The sequence below is a fragment of the Malassezia globosa genome (assembly GCF_000181695.2).
Source record: "Malassezia globosa CBS 7966 chromosome Unknown mgl_sf_7.1, whole genome shotgun sequence".
NCBI lineage: Eukaryota > Fungi > Basidiomycota > Malasseziomycetes > Malasseziales > Malasseziaceae > Malassezia > Malassezia globosa.
In genome coordinates, this window is record NW_001849865.1 from 61,625 (window position 1) to 87,786 (window position 26,162).

The 26,162-nt window shown below is 50.6% G+C and overlaps 13 protein-coding genes across 13 annotated transcripts; 7 read left to right on the forward strand and 6 right to left on the reverse strand.

Moving 5' to 3' along the window:
- Positions 1-377: 377 nt before the first annotated feature.
- On the forward strand, positions 378-811 carry MGL_2802 (uncharacterized protein; the record flags this gene model as incomplete). Its single annotated transcript, XM_001729764.1, has 2 exons — positions 378-626; positions 764-811. 2 exons carry the CDS (start codon positions 378-380, stop codon positions 809-811), a joined length of 297 nt encoding a protein of 98 aa, XP_001729816.1.
- A 2-nt stretch (positions 812-813) lies between these two features.
- On the forward strand, positions 814-2,580 carry MGL_2803 (uncharacterized protein; the record flags this gene model as incomplete). Its single annotated transcript, XM_001729765.1, has 1 exon — positions 814-2,580. One exon carries the CDS (start codon positions 814-816, stop codon positions 2,578-2,580), a length of 1,767 nt encoding a protein of 588 aa, XP_001729817.1.
- A 233-nt stretch (positions 2,581-2,813) lies between these two features.
- On the reverse strand, positions 2,814-4,493 carry MGL_2804 (uncharacterized protein; the record flags this gene model as incomplete). The annotated part of the gene is made up of 1 exon (XM_001729766.1): positions 2,814-4,493. One exon carries the CDS (start codon positions 4,491-4,493, stop codon positions 2,814-2,816), a length of 1,680 nt encoding a protein of 559 aa, XP_001729818.1.
- A 321-nt stretch (positions 4,494-4,814) lies between these two features.
- On the reverse strand, positions 4,815-7,172 carry MGL_2805 (uncharacterized protein; the record flags this gene model as incomplete). Its single annotated transcript, XM_001729767.1, has 2 exons — positions 4,815-5,432; positions 5,484-7,172. 2 exons carry the CDS (start codon positions 7,170-7,172, stop codon positions 4,815-4,817), a joined length of 2,307 nt encoding a protein of 768 aa, XP_001729819.1.
- A 292-nt stretch (positions 7,173-7,464) lies between these two features.
- On the forward strand, positions 7,465-8,353 carry MGL_2806 (uncharacterized protein; the record flags this gene model as incomplete). Its single annotated transcript, XM_001729768.1, has 2 exons — positions 7,465-7,514; positions 7,618-8,353. 2 exons carry the CDS (start codon positions 7,465-7,467, stop codon positions 8,351-8,353), a joined length of 786 nt encoding a protein of 261 aa, XP_001729820.1.
- Positions 8,354-8,861: 508 nt separating this feature from the next.
- Positions 8,862-11,213, reverse strand: MGL_2807 (uncharacterized protein; the record flags this gene model as incomplete). The annotated part of the gene is made up of 1 exon (XM_001729769.1): positions 8,862-11,213. The coding sequence occupies one exon, from the start codon at positions 11,211-11,213 to the stop codon at positions 8,862-8,864; it is 2,352 nt and encodes a 783-aa protein (XP_001729821.1).
- Positions 11,214-11,763: 550 nt separating this feature from the next.
- Positions 11,764-12,885, forward strand: MGL_2808 (uncharacterized protein; the record flags this gene model as incomplete). The annotated part of the gene is made up of 1 exon (XM_001729770.1): positions 11,764-12,885. One exon carries the CDS (start codon positions 11,764-11,766, stop codon positions 12,883-12,885), a length of 1,122 nt encoding a protein of 373 aa, XP_001729822.1.
- A 475-nt stretch (positions 12,886-13,360) lies between these two features.
- Positions 13,361-14,670, forward strand: MGL_2809 (uncharacterized protein; the record flags this gene model as incomplete). The annotated part of the gene is made up of 3 exons (XM_001729771.1): positions 13,361-13,368; positions 13,413-13,547; positions 13,605-14,670. 3 exons carry the CDS (start codon positions 13,361-13,363, stop codon positions 14,668-14,670), a joined length of 1,209 nt encoding a protein of 402 aa, XP_001729823.1.
- A 1,660-nt stretch (positions 14,671-16,330) lies between these two features.
- MGL_2810 (uncharacterized protein) lies at positions 16,331-17,062 on the reverse strand (the record flags this gene model as incomplete). The annotated part of the gene is made up of 1 exon (XM_001729772.1): positions 16,331-17,062. One exon carries the CDS (start codon positions 17,060-17,062, stop codon positions 16,331-16,333), a length of 732 nt encoding a protein of 243 aa, XP_001729824.1.
- Positions 17,063-18,082: 1,020 nt separating this feature from the next.
- Positions 18,083-20,653, forward strand: MGL_2811 (uncharacterized protein; the record flags this gene model as incomplete). The annotated part of the gene is made up of 1 exon (XM_001729773.1): positions 18,083-20,653. The coding sequence occupies one exon, from the start codon at positions 18,083-18,085 to the stop codon at positions 20,651-20,653; it is 2,571 nt and encodes an 856-aa protein (XP_001729825.1).
- A 174-nt stretch (positions 20,654-20,827) lies between these two features.
- Positions 20,828-21,859, reverse strand: MGL_2812 (uncharacterized protein; the record flags this gene model as incomplete). Its single annotated transcript, XM_001729774.1, has 1 exon — positions 20,828-21,859. The coding sequence occupies one exon, from the start codon at positions 21,857-21,859 to the stop codon at positions 20,828-20,830; it is 1,032 nt and encodes a 343-aa protein (XP_001729826.1).
- A 438-nt stretch (positions 21,860-22,297) lies between these two features.
- MGL_2813 (uncharacterized protein) lies at positions 22,298-23,464 on the forward strand (the record flags this gene model as incomplete). The annotated part of the gene is made up of 1 exon (XM_001729775.1): positions 22,298-23,464. One exon carries the CDS (start codon positions 22,298-22,300, stop codon positions 23,462-23,464), a length of 1,167 nt encoding a protein of 388 aa, XP_001729827.1.
- A 395-nt stretch (positions 23,465-23,859) lies between these two features.
- Positions 23,860-25,482, reverse strand: MGL_2814 (uncharacterized protein; the record flags this gene model as incomplete). The annotated part of the gene is made up of 1 exon (XM_001729776.1): positions 23,860-25,482. One exon carries the CDS (start codon positions 25,480-25,482, stop codon positions 23,860-23,862), a length of 1,623 nt encoding a protein of 540 aa, XP_001729828.1.
- Between the last annotated feature and the right edge of the window lie 680 nt (positions 25,483-26,162).

The window sequence follows — 26,162 nt, forward strand, 5'->3', positions numbered from 1 at the left end:
TACTAGTCATATCAAGCTTTCGTTGACACACCAGACTCAGCCACCAAAATTGATGGGCCGCGAAGGCAACTTTTTTCGGACACACACAAAATTTGGGGAGATCCTTCGGCCGACATCCACGTGGGTCTTGTGTAGATCTCCAGCCTATTCTGCACCACACGACGCTAGTCGTTCATTGAGGGCAGACCGAGCGCGACGTGAAGTGTCACGCGCGCATCGAGAACTGTTGGCACGAGCGAGACGATGACGTTTGAGCCTGCTTTAAGAGTAACAGACTGGCCTTTGGCTCGGCGAGTCGCGCCACCGAGCAAGTATCGTGAAACAAATCATTGGGCACAACATGCTCCTCTCCTCATTGACCACGGTAAGTCCGGACAATGTCGTCCATTGCCCCTGTCGATGACCAACATATTTTGATAGGCTCGTCAGAATTACGAGCTGGATTCTCTACTAGCGACTCAGATGATCCTGCGTACACGTGTGAAAACATTGTATCGCGGTTCCGTGATCGGAAACGTGGGGCAAATGTAGTGCTGTGCGGTAATAACTGCTATGTCGATGCGCAGGCGCGTGCAAACATCAAAAGTCCCTTCGACGGAGATGTCGTATGTGGATTTGATACCATGGTATGTGTGTACATGTTTGAGTCGAGCACAATACTTATGACAGGAATACATGCTTGACAATACCTTCGCGAAGCTCGGCATTGACACAGAGTGCGTAGATCATCCAATCTTGATGACCGAAACACTTTGTAATCCAGACTACAGTCGATCTCGTGCGTACTTATGTCCGTGAGCTAACCTTTTAGAGATGAATGAGCTATTGTTTGAGGCATACCGCGTACAATCGGTGAATTATGGATTGGACGCCCTTTTCTCAGCCTATGCCAATCATATTCGTGACAACGGCCTCATCGTGTCCTCTGGCCGCACCACAACAACTGTCATCCCCTTAGTGAATGGCCGCGGCTTTTTAGACAATGCAAAGCGATTGTCTTGGGGCGGCATACCTGCGACTGACTTTTTGTTGCGCCTCATGCAACTGAAATATCCCAATTGCCCACAACGCATGACACCGTATGAGGTGCAGTGCATGCTGGAAGAGCTCTGCTACACATCTTCTGATTATGATGCAGACCTTCGAGCTATGCACGATCCCGATACACTTGCCAGGGTGGACCGAGTCGTGCAACTGCCATATTCAGGTCCGGAGCGGAAAGAAAAGACTCAGGAAGAACTCGATAAGATTGCAGAGCGGAAGCGAGCAGCTGGAAAACGCTTGCTAGAGCAAACAAAATTAATGAGGCAAGAGAAAGCACAACGAAACGAGAACGATCTCAGATATTATACCCTATTGAGTGAATGGAAAGAGAAAGAGTCACCAGAAGCATACCAAGCGCGTCTAGAAAGCGAAGGCTTTGAAACGGAGCATGAGTTTGAAAAACTTCTGAAACGACTCGATACGTCGGTCCGGAAACACCGAGCTGAAGAGCAAGGCGAAGAATTCGAGGAAGAGAAAAAAGAGCCCGAGTTTCCTCTTGTTGATGTGCCTGATGCTGAGCTCGATGAGGAAGGCATCAAGGAGAAGCGGCGTCAGCGTCTCCTCAAAGCAGGGCATGAAGCTCGTCTCCGCGCACGGGCAGAAAAAGAAGAAGAAAAGCGGCTTCAAGCTGAAGAAGAAGCTCGCGAAACGAAGGAGCGCACGGACGATCCGCAAGCGTGGCTGCACAAAATTCGCACGCAGCATCGCGATTCTATCGCACGTATCGACGAACGCAAGCGCCTTCGTGAGATGCTTCCGAACCGGAAGAGTGCAGCGGCACAACAACGCATGCGAAGCATAACTGCGCTAGCAAGCGAGCATGAGAGTGCATCGTCAGGCTCACAGCGCCGACGAAAGCGTGGAGATGATGAGGATACATTCGGCGCAGATGACAACGATTGGTCTGTGTATCGGGCGATCAACGATGCTACGAATGAGGAAGAAGAGGCACAAGATCAAGAGACGCTAGCCGAACTAGAGCGGAAGCTTTTGGAATTTGATGATGAATTCACCGAGGAAAGTACGTACGAGGCAATTCAGGCCCGAAAGACCCGCCTCACCTACACATTCCTTCGTGGACAAGAACCACGCTGGGATCCCGACGATCCTGTTCAGTTCCATCAAGTGCACATGAATGTGGAACGAATTCGCGTGCCAGAGATTTCTTGGCAGCCTATCATTGCAGGCGTGGACCAAGCAGGTGTGGGAGAATTAAGCCGCCATGTACTGTTCTCTGTCGACCAGAACATCCGTGATCGCATGATTCGCAACGTGCTTGTGACCGGACGCTATTCGTCCCTGCCAGGCTTTGATGCACGTCTCTCCTCAACCCTGCAATCCTATTTACCGCCACATGCGCCATTATCTGTGCGTCGGGCGAAGAATGCGCGTTTCGATCCTTGGCGAGGAATGCGTCAATGGGTTACAGAGCAGAACGAGGACTTCCGCTCCTCTTCTGTAAGCAAGGCTGAATATGAAGAAAAAGGCAGTGGTTGGTTTAAGGAGCATGCCCTGTCCGCGTGCTGGCGGGCGTAGCTACAAAGACACGATCAAACCTTTTATTCTCGCAATCTAGTAGCTACGAGTTTTTTCAAAAAAAATTCAAAAGCTTTAATTCACACAAAGTGGTCCACATGCGAAAGAGCATCGCAGGGCCAACGAAATAAAAATGGCCGATTACTACGGACGAGAAAGGGAAGAGGCAAGAGCGGCGACATCAAAAGGTCGTAGTCATCCTGTTACATGAAGCCGCTGCTGCTCACGAGCATTCACCACAAGCGAGTCTCAAGAAGCATGTCACTCTCAGGCGCAAGTGCAAGGCAAGCACGAAGGAAGTTGGTCACAGCTGCGCGTTGCCGATTCAGACTGTTCACAACGTCTGTTCGTGGCTTGACGAGTGGCGCCTTTAGACTGTAGCTCAGCAGACTGAGAATCGAGTACATAGACTGCCAAGAAGATTCGTCCGCACCTGGGTCGCGGTACGAAATACGTGTCATGAGCTCGGCCAGGATAGCCAGGTCCAGAAGCAATGGACTAGCTAACAGTGAATCCTCACACAGGTTCGTCACATAGAGCCGGTTCCGACCTCCCATGCACAACTCACTAGTGTAGTCATCCATAGCCACCTTCTGATCGCCCACAGCTGGCATATACTTTATGACAATACAGTGGTCGGGACGCTCCCCCTTTGCAGGCGCATTTCCGCTTGCATCTTTGCCAGTCGGAGCTGGACTGTACAACAGGGAATTGGCTTCGCAACAGTCATCAACGACACTGCTCTTGCTGATTTCCTTGCTGCGGAATTGACGCTGTGAACTGAGATTGTAGCCATCATTGTTGCCTAAATGGTTGTAGCTTGCAATCGACAACGGCTTGATACCAGCGTTCACAAGATACTCGGCCAAGACACTCTTAACTTTCGTCTGGCCAGTCTTGAGATCATCGCCGCCGATAAATGCCTTGTGTCGCTCAGCTAGCTCAATTGCTCCCGGTACGAAAGTGTTTTGTGGTGCGCCATTAATGTAAGGCGTATTTTCAAGAATACAAGCGACCGCGAAGATCGTAGATGGCGAAACTTCTTCGTGACTCGACTGCACGGCACGAAGCAGGTTGTCGGCCGTGTCGTTCACGCCAGGGATAATGTCCGAGTAGCGCTCCGTGTTTGCAGTCCAAACCACAATAACTTGCTCCAAACCATGTTTTTGTTTAAAACTACGAATGTCTTGGCGCAACTGCTCAACATGGGCCTGCTTGTCGTGGCCCGGGATAACATTGTCAGCACGGTCTTCTTGGTTGGACGCAATGAAGTCTGGGTAGTAAACGGACGGAAGTGGCTTGATCTCGGCCATGTGTGGGGCAAGTTGGCGCTGCAAGTCATAGTCAAGTACTTTAGCACGTTCCATAGCCTTGTCAAGAGGAGCACTGCTTATGTCCCAGCCACCAAGGACCAAGTCATTCGGATGCACCATAGGAAGCATCTGGCTGAAAGGCACCCAGACATCCTTTCCAGACTGAGCATCACTGCCGAGACGTACAGTTGACGCTCGCACAAGCGATCCGTAATAGTTGGGTGTCTGAAGACCTTCCTTGTTGTGCCACTGAATTTGGTGGCGGTTCGCAAGCACAGTGGCGGAGATCGTAGTACCGTTGTTACCGCCCAATCCCACAAGCATAAGACCCGTGCGAGGAACAGAACGAGACGTGCGGAACTCAAATTCTTGCTTGAATGGCTTCGCAATGAGCTCTTCCTTACCATCGGCGCCACGCGTTCGCTCGACGTGCGTGTTCTGGTATTCGTATCGGGCATGAATGAACTCGGGCGTGTACGTCAAACGATCAGAAGCAACTTGAATGCTTTGCTGATTCTCATGACGGACAGCTGTCGGATCCACGGCCGAGATTGATTCGGTCAGTCCGTGATTCGCATTTCCGCTAGTTACCGGGGCCATATTAGAACAATTCAGGTGACAGAATGGTCGGCTCTTTACTTCGATAATAATGGTGGAGCACACGTTCGCTTCGTGCCCCGGTACTGGTTGTGTCTAGAACGCAGTTGGTTCGAGAAAATGGTCTGTAACGCTTCTTTGCGATCCTCCTATCTGTCCAGGAGGAGAGGTGCACGAAGTAGTTTGGTAAGGGAAATTCGACCCCACTAACAATTCGGGGCTTTTTGAATAGATAACGCACCTATCTACGCAATCTTGCCCATGCCGTCCCCACCCTCTCCCCGGTGGAGATAGACTCTCAACACACGTGACCGTGCATGTTATTTACGCACTACGTTGAAGACGTGCATCGGCCCACTGAATGACTGTTCCAATGGTGTGAGTGATCAGACGGACCTCCCCCCTCGAAAGCCGACTGTGTGCCGGATACTCATACGTACCTGCCCAGCGACCGTTGGTGCGCCATGAAGAATCGCATGCATCCAATTCCGTTGCTTGGCCTTCTTTCAGACCCACACACACCTCAGCTTTGCATGTGCGAAGTGCCACAACATTCGTCGTGCCTGCCAACGGCCCTAAGGCTCGAATGAACGGCGTCGTCGGCGGCCATTGGGCGTCTTGGGTCAGTTTACGATAGTTCAGGTCGCCTTTGAAGATCACTAAGTCAGATGCTTGGAGTTCACGATGCAGATTAGGCGCACGTTCCGGCAGTAGTCCATAGCTATCGGGCCACGTCCAGTAGTCGCTCAAATCATTCACACTCGCACCAAGAGGTGCATCATGTGGCATAGCGAGACGGAATTGACCGGAAGAAAAGTACATGTGCCATCGCTGCGCCATTGCATGAACAGGCTCCAGTGATGGAAATGAAGGCGCGTCAGCAAAAAAGCTGGGTTGCGACAGTTGGTCAAGCATACGCCACACATCAGGCACACACGCATCCTGTAAAGTAGGTCAGTCAGTCATAGCTCAACTTATAATGCGCATACGTACGCTTACAAACCAAGGCATGTTTTTCGTGTGGAATACGACCTCCTTGATCAGAGGAACGTCTGTGCATGCATCCAGCTCGGCCTCACGCACGGATGCTGCTTCACTATTCGTCGTGCGTGCACCGAAACTGTCATTTCCAATACGCACACAGGTGCTTCCCATAGCAATGGCCGACGACATATCTGCCGACATACCCATGCTGAGCTCCAAGTCATGTTCACGCAGTGTTCCATATACATTTTGGAGATTGCCTTGCGGTGCCCAAAACGACGTGTTCGATAGCTTGGCTTGGAACTCAGAGTCCTGTTCAAGTGCCTGCGCAAGGTATTTTCGGGACTTAACAAGTGCCAAGAAATCAGGATTCTCACGCTCTTCATGACCCTGCACAGACTGGCTATTGGTCAATGCGCCAATTGTCATAAGACCAGAGAAGCGCATGTGGGGACAAGCTAGCATGATGGTCTGCGCCAACGAAAGAAGTGGTGGCTTATTGCTAGAATTTCCATCCCAGGGTGCGTCCATGGCAGGTACACCGCTCTTCCCTGCCTCGCCACTGGTATTGACTTGGATATATACATAAAGAGGCGCTTTTCGAAGCGACGCATGTTCTGGCTTGGCTAGCGTTTTTTCCAACCCCAAAGCAAGCTTCTCCGAGTCGACTGATTGCACAGCATATAAGTTGGGCACGGCTGCTAGAAGCTTTGCTTTGTTGCTTTGAAGACCGCCGATAAAGTGCCACTGTATATCATCAGGAAGAACTCTAGCTTTTTCGATCAGCTCTTGCACATAGTTTTCGCCAAAATGACGCTGTCCGGTGCGATCATAAGCAGCCATAAGAGCAGATGGCGGCTGTAGCTTCGACACGACTAAAAGTCGAGGCTTTTTTGGCAAGTTTTGTTGTTGGCAAGTCTCAGTAATGCGTCGTTGTATACGGTAGATGCGTCCTTCGATGTCGTTAGCACGCTCTTCAGACGCAGACGGAATGGGACCTCGAAGTGTGAGCAAAAACTCGGCCAGCATAAAGTCTGTAACAAGCTCGAAGCCGGCATTGTCCAAGACCATATCAACACGGCCATGGCGGACACTGCGGAGCTTGCGCCATACAGCATCCACGTCGTTTACAAGCACATGCTGGAGCTTGCGGTTTCGTTCGTGCTCCGAATCCACTTGAAGCTTCTGAAGCTCCTCTTTGTCGACCTGGAGCAAAAGGCTCAGATCTGTTGCGTTGCCCCAGAGAGATGAATAGATGAGGTCATTGAACGTCGCTTGTGTTTCATGGCTGGAGGCGGCATGCGTTTGAGACTGCGAAAGAAGCTCATGCATCCACACCGCACATGCATATATACCCAGACCAGATGCACGAAATGCATTGTTCTTGAGCTCCAAAAATGGATCAAAGTCTCTCCATTTTGCTGACCTTTCAAAAATATGCCTTAGCCGTCGATACAAGTAGCATTCAGTGAAAAGCCAATCTGATTTGTACCAGGTGGGCTTGGTACGCTCAATTAGATCATCGTATGGCTCCGTAGATGGAGCAAAAAACGAGCCAATTCTGGAAGCATTAGATGCGGTCACGCCTAAAGGTGACAATGCTCGATCATGCGTCATCTCATACTTGAGTTTTGAGATGTTTCCTATGATATCTTTGGCTTCAGCCTGTTGGGTCGCATCGAACAATCCTTGTTCCATGAGTTCATGGCACTTACGGTACAGGCCATCTACGGCTTGTGTCAATATGATGGGCCAGCGCTTTAAAGCAGTTTCATATGCAAAGCTATGCTTGATGGCAGCACTGTATCGAGCTACTTCGGGTGTATACATAAGTCCAAAGAAAAATCTGTAGCTGGAGCGTTTTGATCATCCCTTGTGGGGCGTAAAATTCGGCCACAATTTCACGACGAGACCCCACGCCCGGCCAAATTTTCGACTGCTGACATTTTTCCCGAGACCTGATCGACTCAGCCTTACCTTTTGAACAACAATGCCGTACGTCTCGAACATGCTAGCTAACATTTCACAGGATCAATCTTCGTACGTAACGATCTCTCCTTCGAAACATTCATACTAACGTTTTTCTCACAGCATCGAATAATTTCAAGTATGTATGATGCCGCCTAACTGACATCGCGCGCAGACTCACGAATGTATCATTAATTCGTCTTCGGCGAGGCGGCAAGCGCTTTGAAATTGCCTGCTATAAAAACAAAGTGCGTGAATGGCGGGAGGGAGTCGAAAAAGATCTAGATGAAGTCATCCAGATCGAGTCAGTGTTTCTGAACGTGTCGAAGGGCCAGGTGGCATCTAACGACGATCTTCAAAAGGCCTTTGGTACGACTGATGTGAACAAAGTGTTACTAGAGATCCTCAAAAAGGGTGAACTACAGGTGGGAGAAAAGGAGCGGAGTCATGAGTTTTCGAACTTGTGGATCGAGATTGCCACAATTGTTGCGCAAAAGTGTGTGGAACCCAAGAGCCAAAAACCCTACACGGTCGGTATGATTGAAAAGGCTATGAAGGATGCGCACTTCAGTGTGAAGCCACACAAAGCGGCCAAGATCCAGGCTCTTGAGGTCATTAAGTTACTACAGTCCAAATCCATTATTCCCTTGGAGCGTGCACACATGCGCATTAGTGCAACTATGTCGGCCAAAGAAGGCAAGCGCCTGAAAGACAAAGTGGTTTCACTGTTCGCCAAAGTGGAAGAAGAAGACTGGTCAGATGTCTGGGAAATTGTGGGAACCATTGAGCCAGGCTCGCTTCGCCAAATCAATACTCTCTTCGAGAACGAAGTCAAGGGCGAAGGTGGCGTTGAAACGCTCGCCTTTTCAGCCGTGGACCAAGACGATGAGAATGAAGGCGATGACTGGTAGACTCGTATGGAAAGGAATGTCAGTTGAGCCGCGCGACAAGGTATGACATGAGGCAATCTTGTTCGTCGGCTGTGACACGGAGAAGCAGCTGAACCAGCTTGCCGTATGCTTGGGTATCTTTCTGTGCGATTTTGGTCATGGAATGCTCATCGAGGCGCCAGACTTTTGTGTCCATCTCAGCTGTCACCGTCGTGTTCCGTGGCTGCTTGGCCAGAAATGTGAGTTCACCAGCTATGGTGCCAGCAAGCATGGCCTCGTTGATTTCGTACTCGTTCTGCGAAAATACATACCGCGCCATGAGGATGCCAGACTCGATAAAGTAAAGTGCATCAGGCCGTTCACCTGCGTCCCACACAATCGTATCTTTGGGAATGCTGACCTCTTCCAGTTCCTCACTGAGGAGCTGGAAAAGTGAATCGTTGTCATCGTGCTCCATGTATGGCCCTAGCGTCGCCTGCAAGCACTGGCAACAAGCCGGTAAACCGGGGCATGGTCATCATGCGGTTCATCATGCATCAGTGACCTTGTGTGCGGACCCGGTCTTGATGTGCGCTTGTATGTCCTGTGTGACACGTTCGGCCGCCTCGTGTAGATGTTGATAGCGTGGTGAATCCTGCACTGTGTCATCCAGCTCAATGGTCGGTTTGCGCTGTACGTTAGGGAGTCGAAGGGCGCTGGGGCCTGACATAGTGGCCTGCCTCAGGTGTGTCGCCGCCGTCAAATTCGACGAATACAAGCCGCGCAAATACTCATTTTCTGTCCACTCGAGAGCCTCGTTCAAAGAGGCAAACACGTCCACCTGCTTCGCTTCGTCAGCCCATAGATCTACACTCTGCAAGGCAGATGCCACATCCCCCTCCAAACTCAAACCACAAAATACCAAATGCACACCGTGCATCATGAGCATGCGGTGAATTCTTGTCATGGCCTCAACCGCCGAAAAATCCATGGAATGCACCAGACCCAAGTCCATGATAAGAAAGCTTATCGGATAGTGTTGCCAATCGGCCAAGTCAAGCATCTTGCGAACTAGTGTCTCGATAGAATTGATTGTGCCAAAAAACAACGATCCTTGCAGTTTTAAAACCTGTGTCTGATTGCTGACATCGTCTAGAAACCGCCGCTGCGTGAGCTGCCGACGAACCGTGCTTCGGGCTGCACGTCCAGAGAACACGGTCCGTACCGCATTTCGTCGCGACGTTTGCATCACGAAGAAAACACATGCCAGGCAAATACCGGCCAAGCAGCCAACCACAAAGTCCGAGAGTGTCATCACCACAATGATGACCAGAATCGTGAGGTACTCGAGTCGACTCGCACGATTCCACGTGTCCCATACAGCCTCACGGAACAAGTCGAGTCCCAGCACGAAAATCAGTGCACCAACAACCATGATCGGGAGGTAGCCAATGAGACTTGGGCCCATAAGCAGAATCACCAGGGTTGCTCCAGCGAGCATCAAGCCACTGAGTCGCGAGCCTCCCCCGACACGGTAGAACAGGACAGAGTTTACGTAGCAAAGGTAGTTCGGAACCGTCCCGAGAAAGCCGGCGGTCATATTCGAAATGCCATGTGCCACGAGTTCGCGGTCTGTATCGACGTTGTCCTCACCCACACTCACACCGAGCGCCGGTACGTTCAACGGCACATGCAAAATACCGAAAAAAACGAGGGCCATTTGTGTCGGCATTGATGCCCAAATAGCTTTCCAGCTCGTCTGTCCAAAGTCAAAGTACGTGTAAAAACGGTAGAAGGGCGCATGCGCTGCTTCTTGAATATCGAAGACCCAACCACGGCTCCATAAGTCAGACATGTCCATACGCAAGACTACAAGCGTCGTGAAATAAAACAGAACAAAGACCGACAAAAAGTATGCTGGAATGAGCAATGGATGTTTGCATCGTGAGGCAATCACGTTCAACAACACGGCCTGGCCAAGGGGAAATAGCCATTGCAGAATCGTTTCAATGTTGACTGTCAGCTGTCGGATTGTATCCCAGTTGTACTTGAAGCCACCCTCCGATTCAATGCGCGCCGAGACAGAAAAACCTGTCTCCATCAAAAAGACACCAACCCCACCAATGCAACCTACTAGGATGTGGCGAGGGAAGTAACTAATTAGCACTCCAAGACGGAAGACGCCCAGAAGTAAGAACAGCAAACCAGTGAGAATGGATGAGAGTGCAAAGGCAACCATCGTGGTCGGGACTATTGCCGCGCCATTATCTTCGCCCACCACACGCACAATATCTTTCACAAGAATATGGTAAAACGGCACCACCTCAATCATCATGCTGCCATTACCTCCTTTGAAAATGGAGCCACCCAGAGTATAGATTAGTTGAGATATAATACAAGTTACAAAAAACATCGAAACACCATCGCCACCGAAATTCGCAAAGATTGGCATGGTGGTAGGAAATGTGATCATTCCGTACGATACACCATCTAGGATATTGAGAAACAGTCCCAAGATCACAGCTGGAATGAGGCGCACTGGCTCAGTAAGAGCCTTCTCCCAGTCTTTCGGCGTCATGCTGCCAAGCGTTTGGAGCCACTTCCATGGCCTATCCCAGGCTGACACGGTCTTGTCTTTGAGCACGTTCATGCGCGACCGCAATGCGATCCACCGGTGGTTCACAGCCTCGATAGCTTCTTGGCCTGTCGAAACTTCCTTGCGCGGCTCTGTGATTGTGTCGTAAGAATGCGTCCGATCTGGCCACAGTGGCGTATGCTCATTTGCAGTGTCTTCCATTTCCGACACCAGCGTATGCGGGTCATTCCAACGAAAGGCTGAAGAATTGATTTGGCGCCCGATGGTTCGTTCAGATATTGCACTTGTATCACTGTCTTCGTTCATAGCACAATCAGCAAGCTCTGCCGTATCGCCACGGATGTTGTGCTCTGTGGCAGTGTACGAAGAAGGTCCCGAGTCCTCATACTTATGGCGCATATCACCACTGACATCTTTGAAGCGGCTAGATAAAACATTAATATGTGTCAGTTCTTTGTTTGTAGACTTATACGCACTAGCTTCGGCCCTCAAACGCACTGAAAGATGAGTCGGCCGGCTGTGAAAAGAATGAGCTCCCGGTATTCGACCTCTTGATGCCATGTTCGATATCGTCTATCTCTCCCTGATCACCCAGCGACCGATGCGGTATTCTTTGGCGCCGACTCATTGTATCAATGTCGCCCCACTAGGTGAGCACACACTGTTGTTCACAGGATACCCTCCCTCTGTGTGAATGCAGTGTCTCGTATCGTAATGCAGCGCGACATGCTTCTAACATGTTGGCCATCGCTTTTAGTAAGCATCTGTCCTGCCAGGACTGTTGCACAATGCTGCGACACATCATTCACCACGGTTTCTGCCAAGAAACACGCCGTCTTCGCTGTTTGACCTCCAGATGCAGGACGAACATATGGATGTAATAGCATCAGGCGATAGACATGCAGATGCCGAACACATCAATAGGCGCATACTTTACAATATTCCTGACGAGTTGCAGGAATCAAACGGCCCAAAAGAGTCGGAAGAGCTTCCAGAGGCTCCTACCAAACAAGCGCCAGAGCCAGGCGCCGCACCGGCGATGCCGACCTTGGAACATGGTGATTCAATTCGCTTCGATGCCTTGCACCTAGAGGGTGGGCCCATCACGCAACTCTCTACGTCGCGGCTGATGGCGTTTGTTGCTTACTCAGGCGCACATGCGAAAGGGATCGAATGGATCAATGACACTCGCTGTGTCATTGTCTTCAATTCATACGAACGTGCGGTGGAAGGGCTACGACATTTGTGCTATGAGGCCGTCGAGGATGCTCTTATACCATCTGAGTCCGGCTCACTTGACTCAGAATCTATGCTGTTGCGCCCGCGACTTGTCATGGCCTTTCCCCACAAACTTTACAACACCATGGAGCAGCAGGCTGCTCAGGAAATCCCTCATCTAATCTCGAAGCTTGAGGAAGAGCGGGCACGGCTAGACGATGCAGCTGAGCCTGTGCCCGAGATTTATCGTGATATGGAGCTTGAAGAGGCCGAACGACGGATCTTTTCCCAAGATCACCTAAGAGTAAGGCAGCTTCGACAAAGTCTCTGGCTTCGATTTGCTCTGCAAAATCATGATACAAAATCGCCCCGATCAGCATCTCGCAGTAACTGGTACAAGCAACACGGCCGTGGGGCTGGCAAGGACATCGTCACACGACTATTAGACGTAGGCGATGCCTCATCGTCTCAGCCGCGTGGCCGAAGCTCAAGACGCGAGCGGCGCGAACTATTCGACAAAGGGACGACTGCAGAGTCGTTGAAGGAAGAGGAAGACTATACACCACTGTCGTTGCGCGATCGAATTAGCGGCCGGTATGATCGTGACTGGAATACAGATCACGATCCGAATCCATATGAAGGACAGCAAAGTCGCGAACGTTCGGCATCACCGGAGTCACATGGGGGGCTACGAATCCGTGGTCGTGGATCTCGGCGTGCGCAACATTCGCGCATGCATGGCTGGAACGATGATGAATAGGAGTTCACACTTTCTGTTTACATCCCTATTGTATATGTTCGTTATTGTTGCCGCCGCCCGATTGTCTTATAGATGGTCTGACACGACTCTGGCATCAACTCACCAGCTCTGCTCCTCATTGAATAAATCAAAGCGCAACACCATACTAAATGTGAGGTGCACAACTCGATCACGTGATAGCCATTAGTATGCGTGGGTTCGTGGGTTGTGGAGGTAGTTCGTTGGTCATTTCTAGTTTCGCCGATCCAACGGGCCAAGGAATTGCATAATCGAGGTGAAAATTGAGATTTTTTTTTTTTGTACAGTAGACAGAAGTTTTCACTTAAGTGGCCGTAACCAAGTCATAATCTTCTCTCATCTCACACATTCCTTGTGTCGAGGTGCATTTAGAAGAAAAAAGCACCTTCATCTCTGAATTCAGTAACTTGCGTCCCCTGTTCGAAAGAACAAACCAAAACGTTTTCTACTCCTGAAAATGTCTATGTACGTGTGTAACAGGAGTGACGTTGAGCTAACCTGGCATGCAGGCCTGAGGACACTCCTGCCGCCACCGACATGCAACTCACCGATGGTGAAATCCAGTCAAACTGGGAAGAGGTGTACGACAACTTCGACAACATGGGTCTTTCGCCAGAGCTCCTGCGTGGTGTCTTCGCTTACGGGTAGGTGCTTGTCCTTTGGGAGGACATATTAGAAGAATTGTTTTACTGACATTCAAGTTTCGAACGCCCCTCTGCTATTCAGGCCCGCGCTATCGTTCCAGTGATCAAGGGTCACGATGTTATTGCGCAGGCCCAGTCTGGTACGGGTAAGACTGCTACGTTCTCGGTTGCCATTTTGCAGCGTATCGACCCGAACTTGAAGGCTGTTCAAGCGCTTGTTCTGGCCCCCACTCGTGAACTTGCTCAGCAGATTCAGAATGTCGTTGTTGCCCTGGGTGACTACATGAACATCCAATGCCATGCCTGTATTGGTGGTACGAATGTCCGTGAAGACATGGCACGCCTCAGCGATGGTGCTCAGGTTGTTGTCGGTACACCAGGTCGTGTGTACGATATGATCAATCGTCGTGCCTTCCGGACCGATCACCTCAAGATGTTCTGTCTTGATGAAGCAGATGAAATGCTCTCGCGTGGCTTCAAGGACCAGATGTACGAGGTGTTCCAGCTCCTGCCCCAGGACACCCAGGTTGTCTTGCTGTCCGCTACGATGCCAGAGGACGTGTTGGCCGTCACGAAGAAGTTTATGCGTGATCCTGTCCGTATTCTCGTCAAGCGTGATGAGCTCACGCTCGAAGGTATTAAGCAGTTCTACATTGCTGTTGAGAAAGAAGAGTGGAAGTTTGAGACTTTGACAGACTTGTATGAAACTGTCACGATCACACAGGCTGTGATTTTCTGCAACACACGTCGTAAGGTCGACTGGCTGACAGAGCAGCTCCATGCTATGGAGTTCACTGTGTCGGCAATGCACGGTGATATGGATCAGCAACAGCGTGAGGTAATTATGCGCGAGTTCCGCTCTGGCTCGTCGCGTGTGCTGATCACCACGGATCTGTTGGCTCGTGGTATCGATGTCCAGCAAGTTTCTCTTGTTATCAACTACGATCTCCCGACCAACCGAGAGAACTACATCCACCGTATTGGTCGTGGTGGTCGTTTCGGTCGTAAGGGTGTTGCGATCAACTTTGTGACGCATGACGATGTCCGCATGATGCGCGACATTGAGCAATTCTACAACACCCAGGTGGAGGAGATGCCAATGAATGTGGCTGACCTCATTTGATTGCCCAATGCCTTACCTCTTAGCAGCAGCTGCCCCTCATGGTTATGGTTCTGTATGTTAGGGAAAGATTTTTTCAACCTCATTTCTCCATTATCATTTTAGACTGGTCATTTGAATCAGCTTTTTCTGCCTGACATGCTTAGGATTTGCAGCTAGAACACAGCTGCTGTCTGCTGGTACATTGGGACATTGTATGAATTCATATACCAGCTGTAGGTCGAAATTCCTAGATATGCCCGCGAACGTCCGAAATCTTTGTATAATCATGTCGTAGTGTGGGTGTTACAGAGAAACGTTCAAGCGTGCGTGGTCCCGACGCGAAAGAAGTTGGCTACAGTCGTTACATGTAGCTTGTGGCTCGATCAGTCCATTCGTCCAAAATTTGGTCTTCATTTTCAGCTGCTTATTTTGTGTCATATTTCATTCACTAATGATACGGGTTATGACACATAAATCACAAAAATACCTGCAACTCAAACCATGCGATTATGCAAGTCACCCGCACGCATGCATGGCTTATATGGTTGAAAAGATGATCTTATTTTAAGCAGATCCCTAAACAAAGTTGCGCGATATCCTTGAACCCTAACCCCAAAAAGAAAACGGTGAAACCTAAATAATTCCATGGCAAAGTACTCTGATAATACAGGCGTACAGCGACGCAGACGAAGCACACCTTCGCCATTGCATGTGGGTATAACCATACCTGATGAGCCTATCACATACTCTCGACCGGCGCGCTCAGCCGGTCTACCTCTTCCTCCTTCGCACAGCTCCGCCCCCACTACTCCAACGCCAGCGCGAAGTACGCATCGCAGCTCAGCAAGTCCGAGCCCAAGGCGCCGGGCTCATGTCGCATGTCAGCGCTGTCGCTCGTTGAAATCCCGCTGCGACGAAAGCTGGCCTCAATGCACGAGCTGTCGAAAAGCCAGGGTCGAGTGTGTGAGACTTTTGTCGGCAGATGATGCGACCAAAAATTATATCGAGGCGTTAGAGCGACGATGCTCTGGGCTGCAAAAACGTTTAGATCAAATCTTGGATGAACATTCAGTCACATCTAAGAAGCACACACCCGGTCAGCCAAGTGGATTCCCTCAGATGTATGTGGACACCACAAAACGACACGCATATCCGTGTGCTGACGATACAGTGTCATGAACAACCAAGACAAAACTCATCCGGGACTTTCGCCCTCAATTGAACTTGATTCGGAGGCACCGGAGGCATCCACCAATTGGCCAGCGTCCAAAGAGATGCAGCTGTCATCGAGTCGTGCGATCGAGCTTGGCCCCGACGACAGTTGTGGCACGCCTACACTTCTCCCTTACTCCCAGTCAGAGCTGATAGACGCTACATCCATGTGGAAAGAGGACGATGATTCGTTCACGATATCCATGTTTGCGACGGACAAAACCGTGTCGAAGCATGGCGCAACGCGCAATAAAGTTTGCTCAGTCATTGCACAGCCAAACTGCTACACATCATGAGAATTCTGTTCCGACTTCGAGTTGAAAGCCGGGCTAATCCAACGCCATAGACGTGGTGCTTTTCTTCGCGGCACAAAGTCGTATCGGCGCTTGAGTTCGACCTTGTCAGGAGGATCTGTGACTTGCCCTAGGGTTGGGCAATAACATCTGTTTTGTGGGTTAGTTGGAACGGATCAACCGGACATTTTGCAAACGTACACTTTTCCACGTGCAACATTGTACAACGTCAAAGATGCCATCAACAGCCAAACTAAAATTGCGCACAAGCCAAATACGATGCTCAACTTCTTAAAAGCGCCAGAGTCGAATGCTGTCCCCATTTCAATCGTTGACAGTGCATAAATGCCCAGAGGAAAAACAGCACCCCACCATCCAGGATTGAATTTGAGCTTAGTGACAATCCATGTGTCGATCCAGATGCTCAGGCCCAGTGAAAGCCAGAAAAAACTAAGGCCCCAAAATCCAACGGCCATCAGAATGGAACAACCTTGGATCGCAAGATTCATGATCCTAGTATCCTCTGGCGACAAAAGACGACTCCCGATCAGCGGCTGACCAAAATCAGAATACAGCTCAGAGATAGCTGTCGAGAGGCGAAGAAAGGCAAATGCTGTCTGGGCGCATGGTCCTAGAGGAATAAAGACGGTGATAATGAGGCTTGCGGCAGGGACCTTGTGGAAAGCGAGACGGGCATAGTATAGAGTCATCCCAAAAAAAGTCACGCACAAACCGCCGCCTAAAAGCATGTAGGAAAGAACAATTGTTATTTTGGCGTGCTTTGCGGGTAAAGATTCTGAGATAATTGAGCCGGATCCGCCCGCCACAATGACAGCAATGATCGGTAACAGCCAAATGCCTGTGATAGTTCCTAGTGACTGAGAATGCCTGGTTGACTTGAGAAACATGATGCCGCAACAAAAGAGAACAGACACCGCCACATTTACCCACCAAAGCGCCCACACGAAGAATCGGAAACTGCCTGATCTGCCGGACACAAAATGCAGTGCACAAAAATTCAGTAGAGTGCTTAAGCCCATCGATAGAGCGCCGAAGAACTCCGACTGAGGCGAATGTAGCAGAATCGACAGAACCTGCGGCCATACCAAAAAGCGTACCACACTGAGCGTGAGAAAAAGTAAGAATGAAAACAAAGCAATGCCAAAAAAAACAATGCCTATAATGTCTGACCCATTAAACTTGTATGGTAACGCCTTCATAAACAGGGCGATTTCTCCTGTACCCATGGTCATAGTAAACCAGACCGGATTTAGATGTAGCGTACACATACGTGCATATCTGAAAATAGATTTCATTGCAGATACTTGCTTTTGCTCAGGTTCGCGATGGTCATCCGGGCAGGATGGTGGCTCAGATTGGCGCACATTATGGTCAACTTGGTTAGGTAGATGAAATTCAACAGCCTGCTCTTTCATGTGATGAGCACTCGTGCAAATCAGACTCGACACAGCCCGGCGCCTGCTCGAATGCGTGAATTATGTTGTTCTCAAGTGGCGAAAACGTACTAGTAGCCGTCTCTCACAGAAAAAAAAAGTAAATGTACACTTCTTTGATACGGCAGTATGACTAGCAAAATTTGCCGATGCGCTCGAACGCTCACACACGAAGATGGTGCTGGTGCGACTTGCTAGGTTCTTCGCTCTGGAGAAGAAAATTTTAAGGTGGCACTAGCTGCAGTAACTACGGTCGTGTGCATAAATGTGGAGGCTGATGCTAGCCACGTGCTTTGGTCACCCCGTGCGGACATGGGACCCAGTAGATGCAGAAATGGGATGTAGGCGTGTATGTGCATGTGTGTGTGCGCGTGTGAGTGCGACGAATGGAGACAGAATCGGCTTTCGTTTCCGTAACAGATTCCTTTTTAAGGGACGACAACAAAGTAGGATCTGAGACACTGGCGGTGTTTCATGTCTACTGGTGGTGCCACTTCGTATCGACCAGGGCACATTGAACCACTTTTATTGACATCTAGAAACTCTTGGTATCCTGTTTCTAGTCAAGCGACGACAACAATAGACAGTCCCGAAGGCGACAGTTCAAGCGACGTTGACTTGAGCACGCAGCAGTCTGGCTCGATTCTCCCGGTTCACACAAACACAAGCAAGCTTGTTGATATGGCAACTCACTTTGATGAGGACAGTCCTCGTGCACGGCTCTTGTCGCCGGGCACAGTGCCTCCGAAGGAGCGAGACACACGCAGCTCGAAGTTGTCTAAGTACGCACAGGCCATGCCTCTTTACTCTCCGCCTATGCCTTTTTTTGAGCGCGTGAAGTTGGCTTTCCAAAATGATACGTACATGATCATTATGTATACGATTCTCTCGTTCATTACGCGCCTTTACCGCATCGGCAGTAATCCGCGCGTGGTGTGGGATGAGGCACACTTCGGCAAATTCGCCTCGTATTACATTCGGCATCTGTTCTACTTTGATGTGCACCCACCGATTGGAAAGATACTTGTCGCAGTAGCAGGCTGGATCAGTGGGTTCGATGGCAACTTTGAATTCGACTCTGGCGGCGATTATCCCGCAGAAGTGCCGTTCGTGAAGATGCGCATTATCATGGCACTGTATGGCATTGCCATGGTGCCTATTGCTTATATGACGGCGCAGTCGCTGAATTGGAACTGGCGCAGCAAGCATCTGTTCACAATCATGATATTGCTCGATAACGGCTTGCTCACGATTTCACGTTTCATTCTGCTTGACTCGATGCTTTTGGGCTTTACAGTGAGCACCGTCTTGGGTCTTGTACGTTTCCATCGTATGCAGAAGCAACCATTCACGCCTATGTGGTGGTTCTGGCTCCTGTTCACGGGTGTGTCGCTGGGTCTCGTCACTGGTGTCAAGCTGGTTGGTCTATTCGTCACCGCACTTGTCGGTCTATACACGGTGGAAGATCTTTGGAATAAGTTGGGCGATCTCAGGATGCCTGTGCGCGCATACTTGCGTCACTGGTGTGCTCGCATCCTGGCGCTTATTATTTTGCCTATCTTATTGTACATGATTGGGTTCAAACTGCATTTCTTGATTCTGTACAAGAGTGGATCGGGCGACGCACAAATGAGCAGTCTGTTCCAGTCGAATCTCGAAGGTAGCGACCTGTCGAACTTCCCTCTCGAAGTAGCGTATGGCAGCAAGCTTACGCTAAAGAACATGGCCTACGGTGGCGGTCTTTTGCACTCGCACATTCAGACGTATCCAGAAGGCTCACATGATCACCAGGTAACTTGCTATCACCACAAGGACGAGAATAACCACTTCATCATCTCGCCGACGTACGAAGATCCACCACTTCCTGCCGCCGACGAGAACATCGACGAACCGCCTCGCATGCTGAAGAGCGGAGATGTGCTGCGTCTTGTTCACCAGCAGCTACAGACGAATCTGCGTTCTGAAGCGATTCCCGCCCCCATCACGAAAGAGGCACACGAAGTCGGCTGCCGGGCGTCAGAAAAAGGGGCAGACTCGTCTGAGTATTGGATTGTCGAGGTTCTACGCGATGTGCACTTGGGTCCTGGTCGTCCTGGAATGCCAATTCGCACATTGTCATCGACCCTTCGTTTGCGCCACAAAGAGCTCGGTTGCTACCTGCGCTCTGGAAGTGCTGTGCTTCCCGACTGGGGTTGGAAGCAGATGGAAGTGACGTGCGATCCTCGGAACAATCCCAAGGACATTGGCACTCACTGGAATGTCGAGAGTCACTGGAATGACCGTCTCCCCAATGTTGAGACACGTCAGCGTACTCGCTCGCCGTTCCTAAAGGACTTTGTGCATCTGAATGTGGCTATGATGATCAGTAACAACGCTCTTGTTCCTGACCAGGACAAATTTGACCATCTCGCGTCAGCTCCGAGTGAGTGGCCGTTCCTGTACCGTGGTATGCGTATGAACGGCTGGGGCGCTGACAACTACAAATACTACCTGGTGGGCAATCCAGTCATTTGGTGGGGTAGCTCTTTGTCACTGATTGTCGCATTGCCAGTGCTGGCGTGGTACATCATGCGTCGCCAACGCCGGATCCACGACATGCCGCCAAAGGTTTGGGACGACTTTCTCTTTGGTCTCAAGGTCGGCTGGATCGGCTGGTTCCTGCAGTACTTCCCGTTCTTAATGATGGGTCGAGTGACATACTTGCACCACTACCTGCCGACGTTGTACTTTGCCGTGATAGTGCTTGTGCATCTGCTTGACCATTACCTGTGGAATGATGCCACCGCGCGGACTTCGATCGATTGGCCAACACTTCTTCGATCCGGCCGCATTGCCAGCACCAAGCTGAATCCTTTCGTGCATGATACGGCTGCTGCCGTGCCAGGCAGGCCACTTTCTCAGCACTTTAAGAATATGTCATTTGCGGCTGTTACGGGCCTTGTGGTCGGCGTGTTCTTCTGGTTCTGCGGCGTGTCATTTGGTATGTACGGTGATATTAGCAAATGGCCGTACCTCAAGTGGCGCAAGAACTGGGATATCTATTAATGGTAGCACTACCGCAGCTCGCCTCAACATACTTTGTCACACCCATGCAACCTTAAAGTCCCATACGCCTTTCCAGTCGTTCGTCTCGTCACGTACAGCCCACTTCCCTCTCCATCTCTCACCTGAAATGTTTTTTTTCCCTGTCGCCTTGCCCGTTCTAAGCGGCTCACCCACTCACTCTAAACTCGTGTCGTTCAAGGCGACACACACAGCGGCACGGTGATGGCCATTGTACTGGCGCATAGTCTTGCCACTCGATAATTCCCATAGGCGTGCGACATGATCTGATGAGGCTGACACAAGATACGCACTATCGGCGCTGAAGGCCACATCCCATACCCAGCGCTGGTGCCCCTGTAGCACGCGATTCAAAGAAAACTGGAATTGTGACGTTGACCAAAGCTTGACGGTGGTATCGGCGGAACAAGTGGCCAAGAAGCGCGCATCAGGGCTTAGTGCACACCGAGTAATGTAGGTATCATGCGCTTGGAACTTGGTTACAGGCTGTAGTTCTGTCCGCTCCATTTGCTCATCATCCGTAATACCACTCTGCATTTTCCATACAAAGACGCGGCCCTTGTTGTTCGCCGCGACCAGACACGAGCCATCTGATGCAATTGACACGGATCGCATTGGCACCTCCTCCTCCGGCACCAACTCGTGACTACATCCATTCTCACCCAGATCCCATATCTTAACACTTCCGTTCTGATCACAAGATGCAAGCTCGCCTTGATTCGGATGAATAACTACATCATTCACCGGTGCTTTGTGATCGTACACTCGCTGTGCCCTTGACGTGCGTGTGTCCCAAATTTTGAGCGTGCCATCTTCACCGCCACTCACAAGCCACTTCCCATCACAATGCCATGCAATCGATGTCACATTACCTGTGTGCCCCTCAAACGTGCTTAGTGGTGCGACATTTATGCCGCGCCCTGCAGCGTCATGGTGCGAAATCGACGTCCCCGATGCATTGCAATCATACAATCGCACGACGCCATGACCAGCGACTGCTAAGAGCCTCTTGTTCGGCGAAATGGCGAGTCGATTCACCTGGGAGTCTGAGTACTGAATCGTATGGGAGCATAGACCGGACCATGCCTCCCAGAACCGAATCGTATGGTCGTATCCTGCTGTCACAAGCACGACGGAGAGAGCGTCGTGGTCCAAAGGTGCCGTCGAGCTTGATGTTAGGTTCTTCATCGGCTCTTGAGCGCTTGACGTGGATCGTGCATGCGAAACTGTCTTACCACTCGTTGTGGTCGTCATGCTTGTTCTCGTTAGGTCTGTCCTCGGACTTCACGAGCGTGTTCTCGCTACCCACACTCCTCTCTCCCGCTACTTGCTGCCAGAACGAATGGAGTGGCTGGTGGAGGAACAGACCATCAGCGCATACACTGCGATCTCGCCTCCGACGACAGCACGACTCCACCACAGGTCTTGCCAATTGGCGCCGACGCGCAGCGACCTTGCCTTGTCTCGCTTCGAGCACACCTCTCGTAGGTGAATCGCTCAGTCCACGTGTATATCACGTGATACAACGAAGGATTGTCCTTCGTCGTCCTGGCTTCCTTCGCATAGAGATCTCTTGCTTGTGGGTCCTCACAGCCTGATCCACTCTCGCTTTCTTGCTTGTGCACCATGCGAGCTTTCGCCAGTGTGGTGCCTCATGTCACGCGTCGTACATTCAGCTCAGCGAATATCACACGGAATGCCACACCCGTTTCGGATCTAGTCCTGGAGCGCGATGCGCCACATGGCCATCTTCCGAGCTTTGTGCGGTCTCACCCAGCCCTTTGGGCATCAATTAAGACTCAAATGCCATCTGCCATTGCTACGCTAGGTGCTAGGTTTCATCTGATTTCACCTCAGATCACAGATGAAGAATATGCTCGCCGCTCTGCTCTTTTGCGGGTTGCGTGTACGCATCCTAGCGTGCTGTCTGTTCAGCAGACAGCATCTTCATTGCCCATGTCGTTGCAGGAACGGCAACAAGTGCGCGAGCTTCAGGAAACCATTCAGCACAATGCCCAGCTCTCAACAATAGGTAACAGTCTCTTGGGGCTGTTGACTAGTGAGTACTTCCACCTAAAATATCCTCATTTGCCGACGCGTGTGCTGAAAGCGTTCGTCAGCGCATATGCTGGGCCTAGCACACTTGCAGATGTGGGTGCTGAGCTAGGCGTGCTCGCACAGGGCGTTCAGCGATGGGACCGCACTGGTGCGTCTTCCATCACGCGCCGTACGCCTCGTGGTGGTACGACGTCCGTGCCGCTCCTCAGCAAGGATGTCGCTGCGCAGTCTGTGCGTGCCATTGTGGCCGTTCTATTCCAGGAGCTTGGTATGCCTGCTGTGCGTGGCTTCGTGCATAGTCATTTACTGAGCCGTCGGCTAGATCTAGCAAGCCTACTCAAGTTCCGCGATCCCAAGCGCGTTTTGTCGTCGACTTGCAAGAAATATGGCAAGCCTGCTCCTCAGAGTCGCATGCTTGCCGAGACTGGTCGTCTCAGCATTCATCCTGTATTTGTCGTTGGTGTCTACAGTGGTGCGATCCAGCTGGGCGAAGGAACCGGTAGCAGCATTCGGATGGCTGAATTCCGCGCAGCTGAGGATGCTCTTCGACGTCTATACCTGTCGGAGCTTCCCGACGGATCATTTACACTCCCATCCACAACACTGGATGCATCTTTCCCTGGTCTTGGTACTTTGCCTCACTCTCTTCAGAGGGCTGTAGCGAGCACATCGTCATCATCCTATGTGCCTCAGCCGTTGGGTCGCAGTGAAGTTCTTCACGAGTCGCGTGGGTAATTTTCTAGATCCACAAAGCCACTGCATGCCGTCGCCCGCTTTATGAAAGGTCCAAGAAAATGAAAAAAAAGAAACATCATCATGGACATGCTCAGGCGCGCCCCCCGACGTTTCCCTTGCCTCCATGTCCCGACATCCTACCAGACACATCCATGTATAATCTCTACTCACGCAGCAAGGCATTGACGACCTGCGCCACGCGCAGTTGGCGCAAAATCTGTATATGTCTGACCTGCGCCAATGAAAAATCTCGGTACGCCTGTTGCCCATGTCGTTGTGAGGGCTGAGCCCACCTTGTCCTAGAGTGTATGTGTGAGTAGTATATTCTCCCACGCATTTGGTTGCCTTCATATGTACGTACATCGACCGTGTCCCATTTTGTTAGAAGGCATCCATCAAGTCCACGCGGGACTTGACATGCCACTGTAGTCTTTAAGCGCACGATTAAACTTCGTCAGCTGATCAACAGCTTCATTCCCAACAAGAGCCTCTCCAACAAACAGAACTTTATCAGGTTGATTCACAGCAATTAGCTTGGCCAGCGCGCGCATCAGTGGCTCATTATCCTGCATGCGCCCGGCCGTGTCAATCAAGACGACATCAAAACCCTCGTTCCGGGCATACGCAAGGGCATCCTTCGCTATTCCCGCCGCATCTTTTCCGTAGCCGCGCTCGTACAGCTCCAGCATGGCAGCACCCGTTCCCGGAGCACCATCGGCAACTCGATGACCATCTACCTCCAGTTCGCCAAGATTCCGCACATGTGTACGGAGCTGTTCAACAGCGCCACTGCGAAATGTATCGCATGCAGCAATCAGCACGCGATACCTATTCTGCAAGAGCCAGAAGCACACTTTGGCCAAGTTTGTCGATTTGCCCACGCCATTAACACCAACAAAGCCAATGGAATAAGGATTTAACGACGGTGAAACATTCCCACGCACTGCATGTGCTGGAAGCGTTGCCAGAAGCTCAGAACGCCGTTGCTTCTTACTCGCAATGTCAAGCAGAATATCTGTGCTTGTACTAGGAGTCAAAATACGGGTGATAGAATCATTTAGCGAGGCCCGCACTTCCGCCTTGACACTTCCAAAGTTGCCAATTTTTTTGCCGATCAGCCGCTTTTCCACCCCTTCACAGATGAGTGCCGCTACGTCACTTGCCACATTCTTTGATTGCAAGTGTGTCTGCATCGCTTGGAGAATTGGATCTAGGTCTTGTTTGCCCAATGAGCTTTTGGCGCCAGTAAGTCTGGACAACAGCGAAGATGCCCGACCGGAGCCAAGCATGGCGAAAAGACCAGGCCCTGATGTGCTTGTCTCAGCTAAATCGTCCTCTGCAAGCTCGTAGATTCCATCACTCCGTTTTGTTCCAAGCTTCGTCTCATCAATCCAAGGAGACAAGTCGACCTTGCTCTGTGAGGTATCCTGACTAAAATCCAATGACGCTATCTCGCCTTGTGACACGGCCGCCTTACTCGTGTCCCATTTGCGCTGCGTCTTGCCAGGAACTGACTTTTTCGCCTGCGGCTCTGGCACTGGGTCTGCTTGCGCAACAGTTGCGCCTTTTGATTTTTTCATTTTGCCAGATACGACCCGGCGTCCACCAGCACTCATCGCTGCCTTTGTGCCTTTAAGTGGCTCGGTTTTCGATCGCTCAGACGTCGAGTTCTCCAATGTTACTGTTGTTGGTGAAGTTGCAGATCCAGAAACATCAGAGACATCTTTTTGTGGTGTTTCGGAAGGCAATACACCTGCAAGCCGATCTCTCTTCATCTTTGCATTGTTACTTTCGTGCTGTCGGACAAGCTGAAGGAACTCAGCGTCCCAAGATGCAAAGCTTGACGCGAAACTCGAAAGCGTCTCACGAGGAGCCGAGAAAGACGGAAGCGTCTTTAGAACATCTTTGAAGCGCGCGGTAAACCTTTCTTTGACTGACTGGAGAAGTGCATCAACATATGTTAGTTGCAAAATACGCTGGTGGATCGCAAGAAAAGTGAGCTCGAGTTCATTCGACATGATCCATCGCACCGTAGAACCGTCGATGTCTGCTCGGGATGAAGCTGTGCGTTCTTCCAAAAATGTATGCTTTACGACGCGCTGAAGCACGTTCGATCCATGAGCTAGCGTCGTGAATTCTTTGGACCACAGAATGGCCCCCGCTGAACTGGTGAGCATGTTGCAAGAAAAACGACCGGGTACATACTCTTCGACAAAATCACAAACTGATCCAGCATACGTCACTACTAACGCACACGGACCAAGCAAGCTTGTAAAATGAACCGCTGCTTGGATGAAGCAGGACTTTATTAGGATTGGGGTGGGAGACGTCGGTATGGAATGCTATCTAGATTTCTCTCCACTTGATTCATTTCACCCATGGATGCGTCATAATTTTCCTGTGATTCCACGTTTTCGTCGTCCATTGACAAGACCAATTCAGAGAGGATCTCATCTTGCCACCAGGGTATCTTGCACTCTTTTGCCGCATGCTGCATAAGTAGTACATAAACATACCATAACCACGCCTTTCAGTAGATTGAGTTTGTAAGGTGGAACTTCGCTTGCGTGCCTAGGACTGTGTGTTCGCTGAGCGAGAGGCTGAGCCTCTTGTCGCACCTGATTGATGTGCGCTAAACATGTCATATTGTCTTCGCGCACTTGATCCAACTGTCCGAGAGTGCGAAGTAATTGGATAG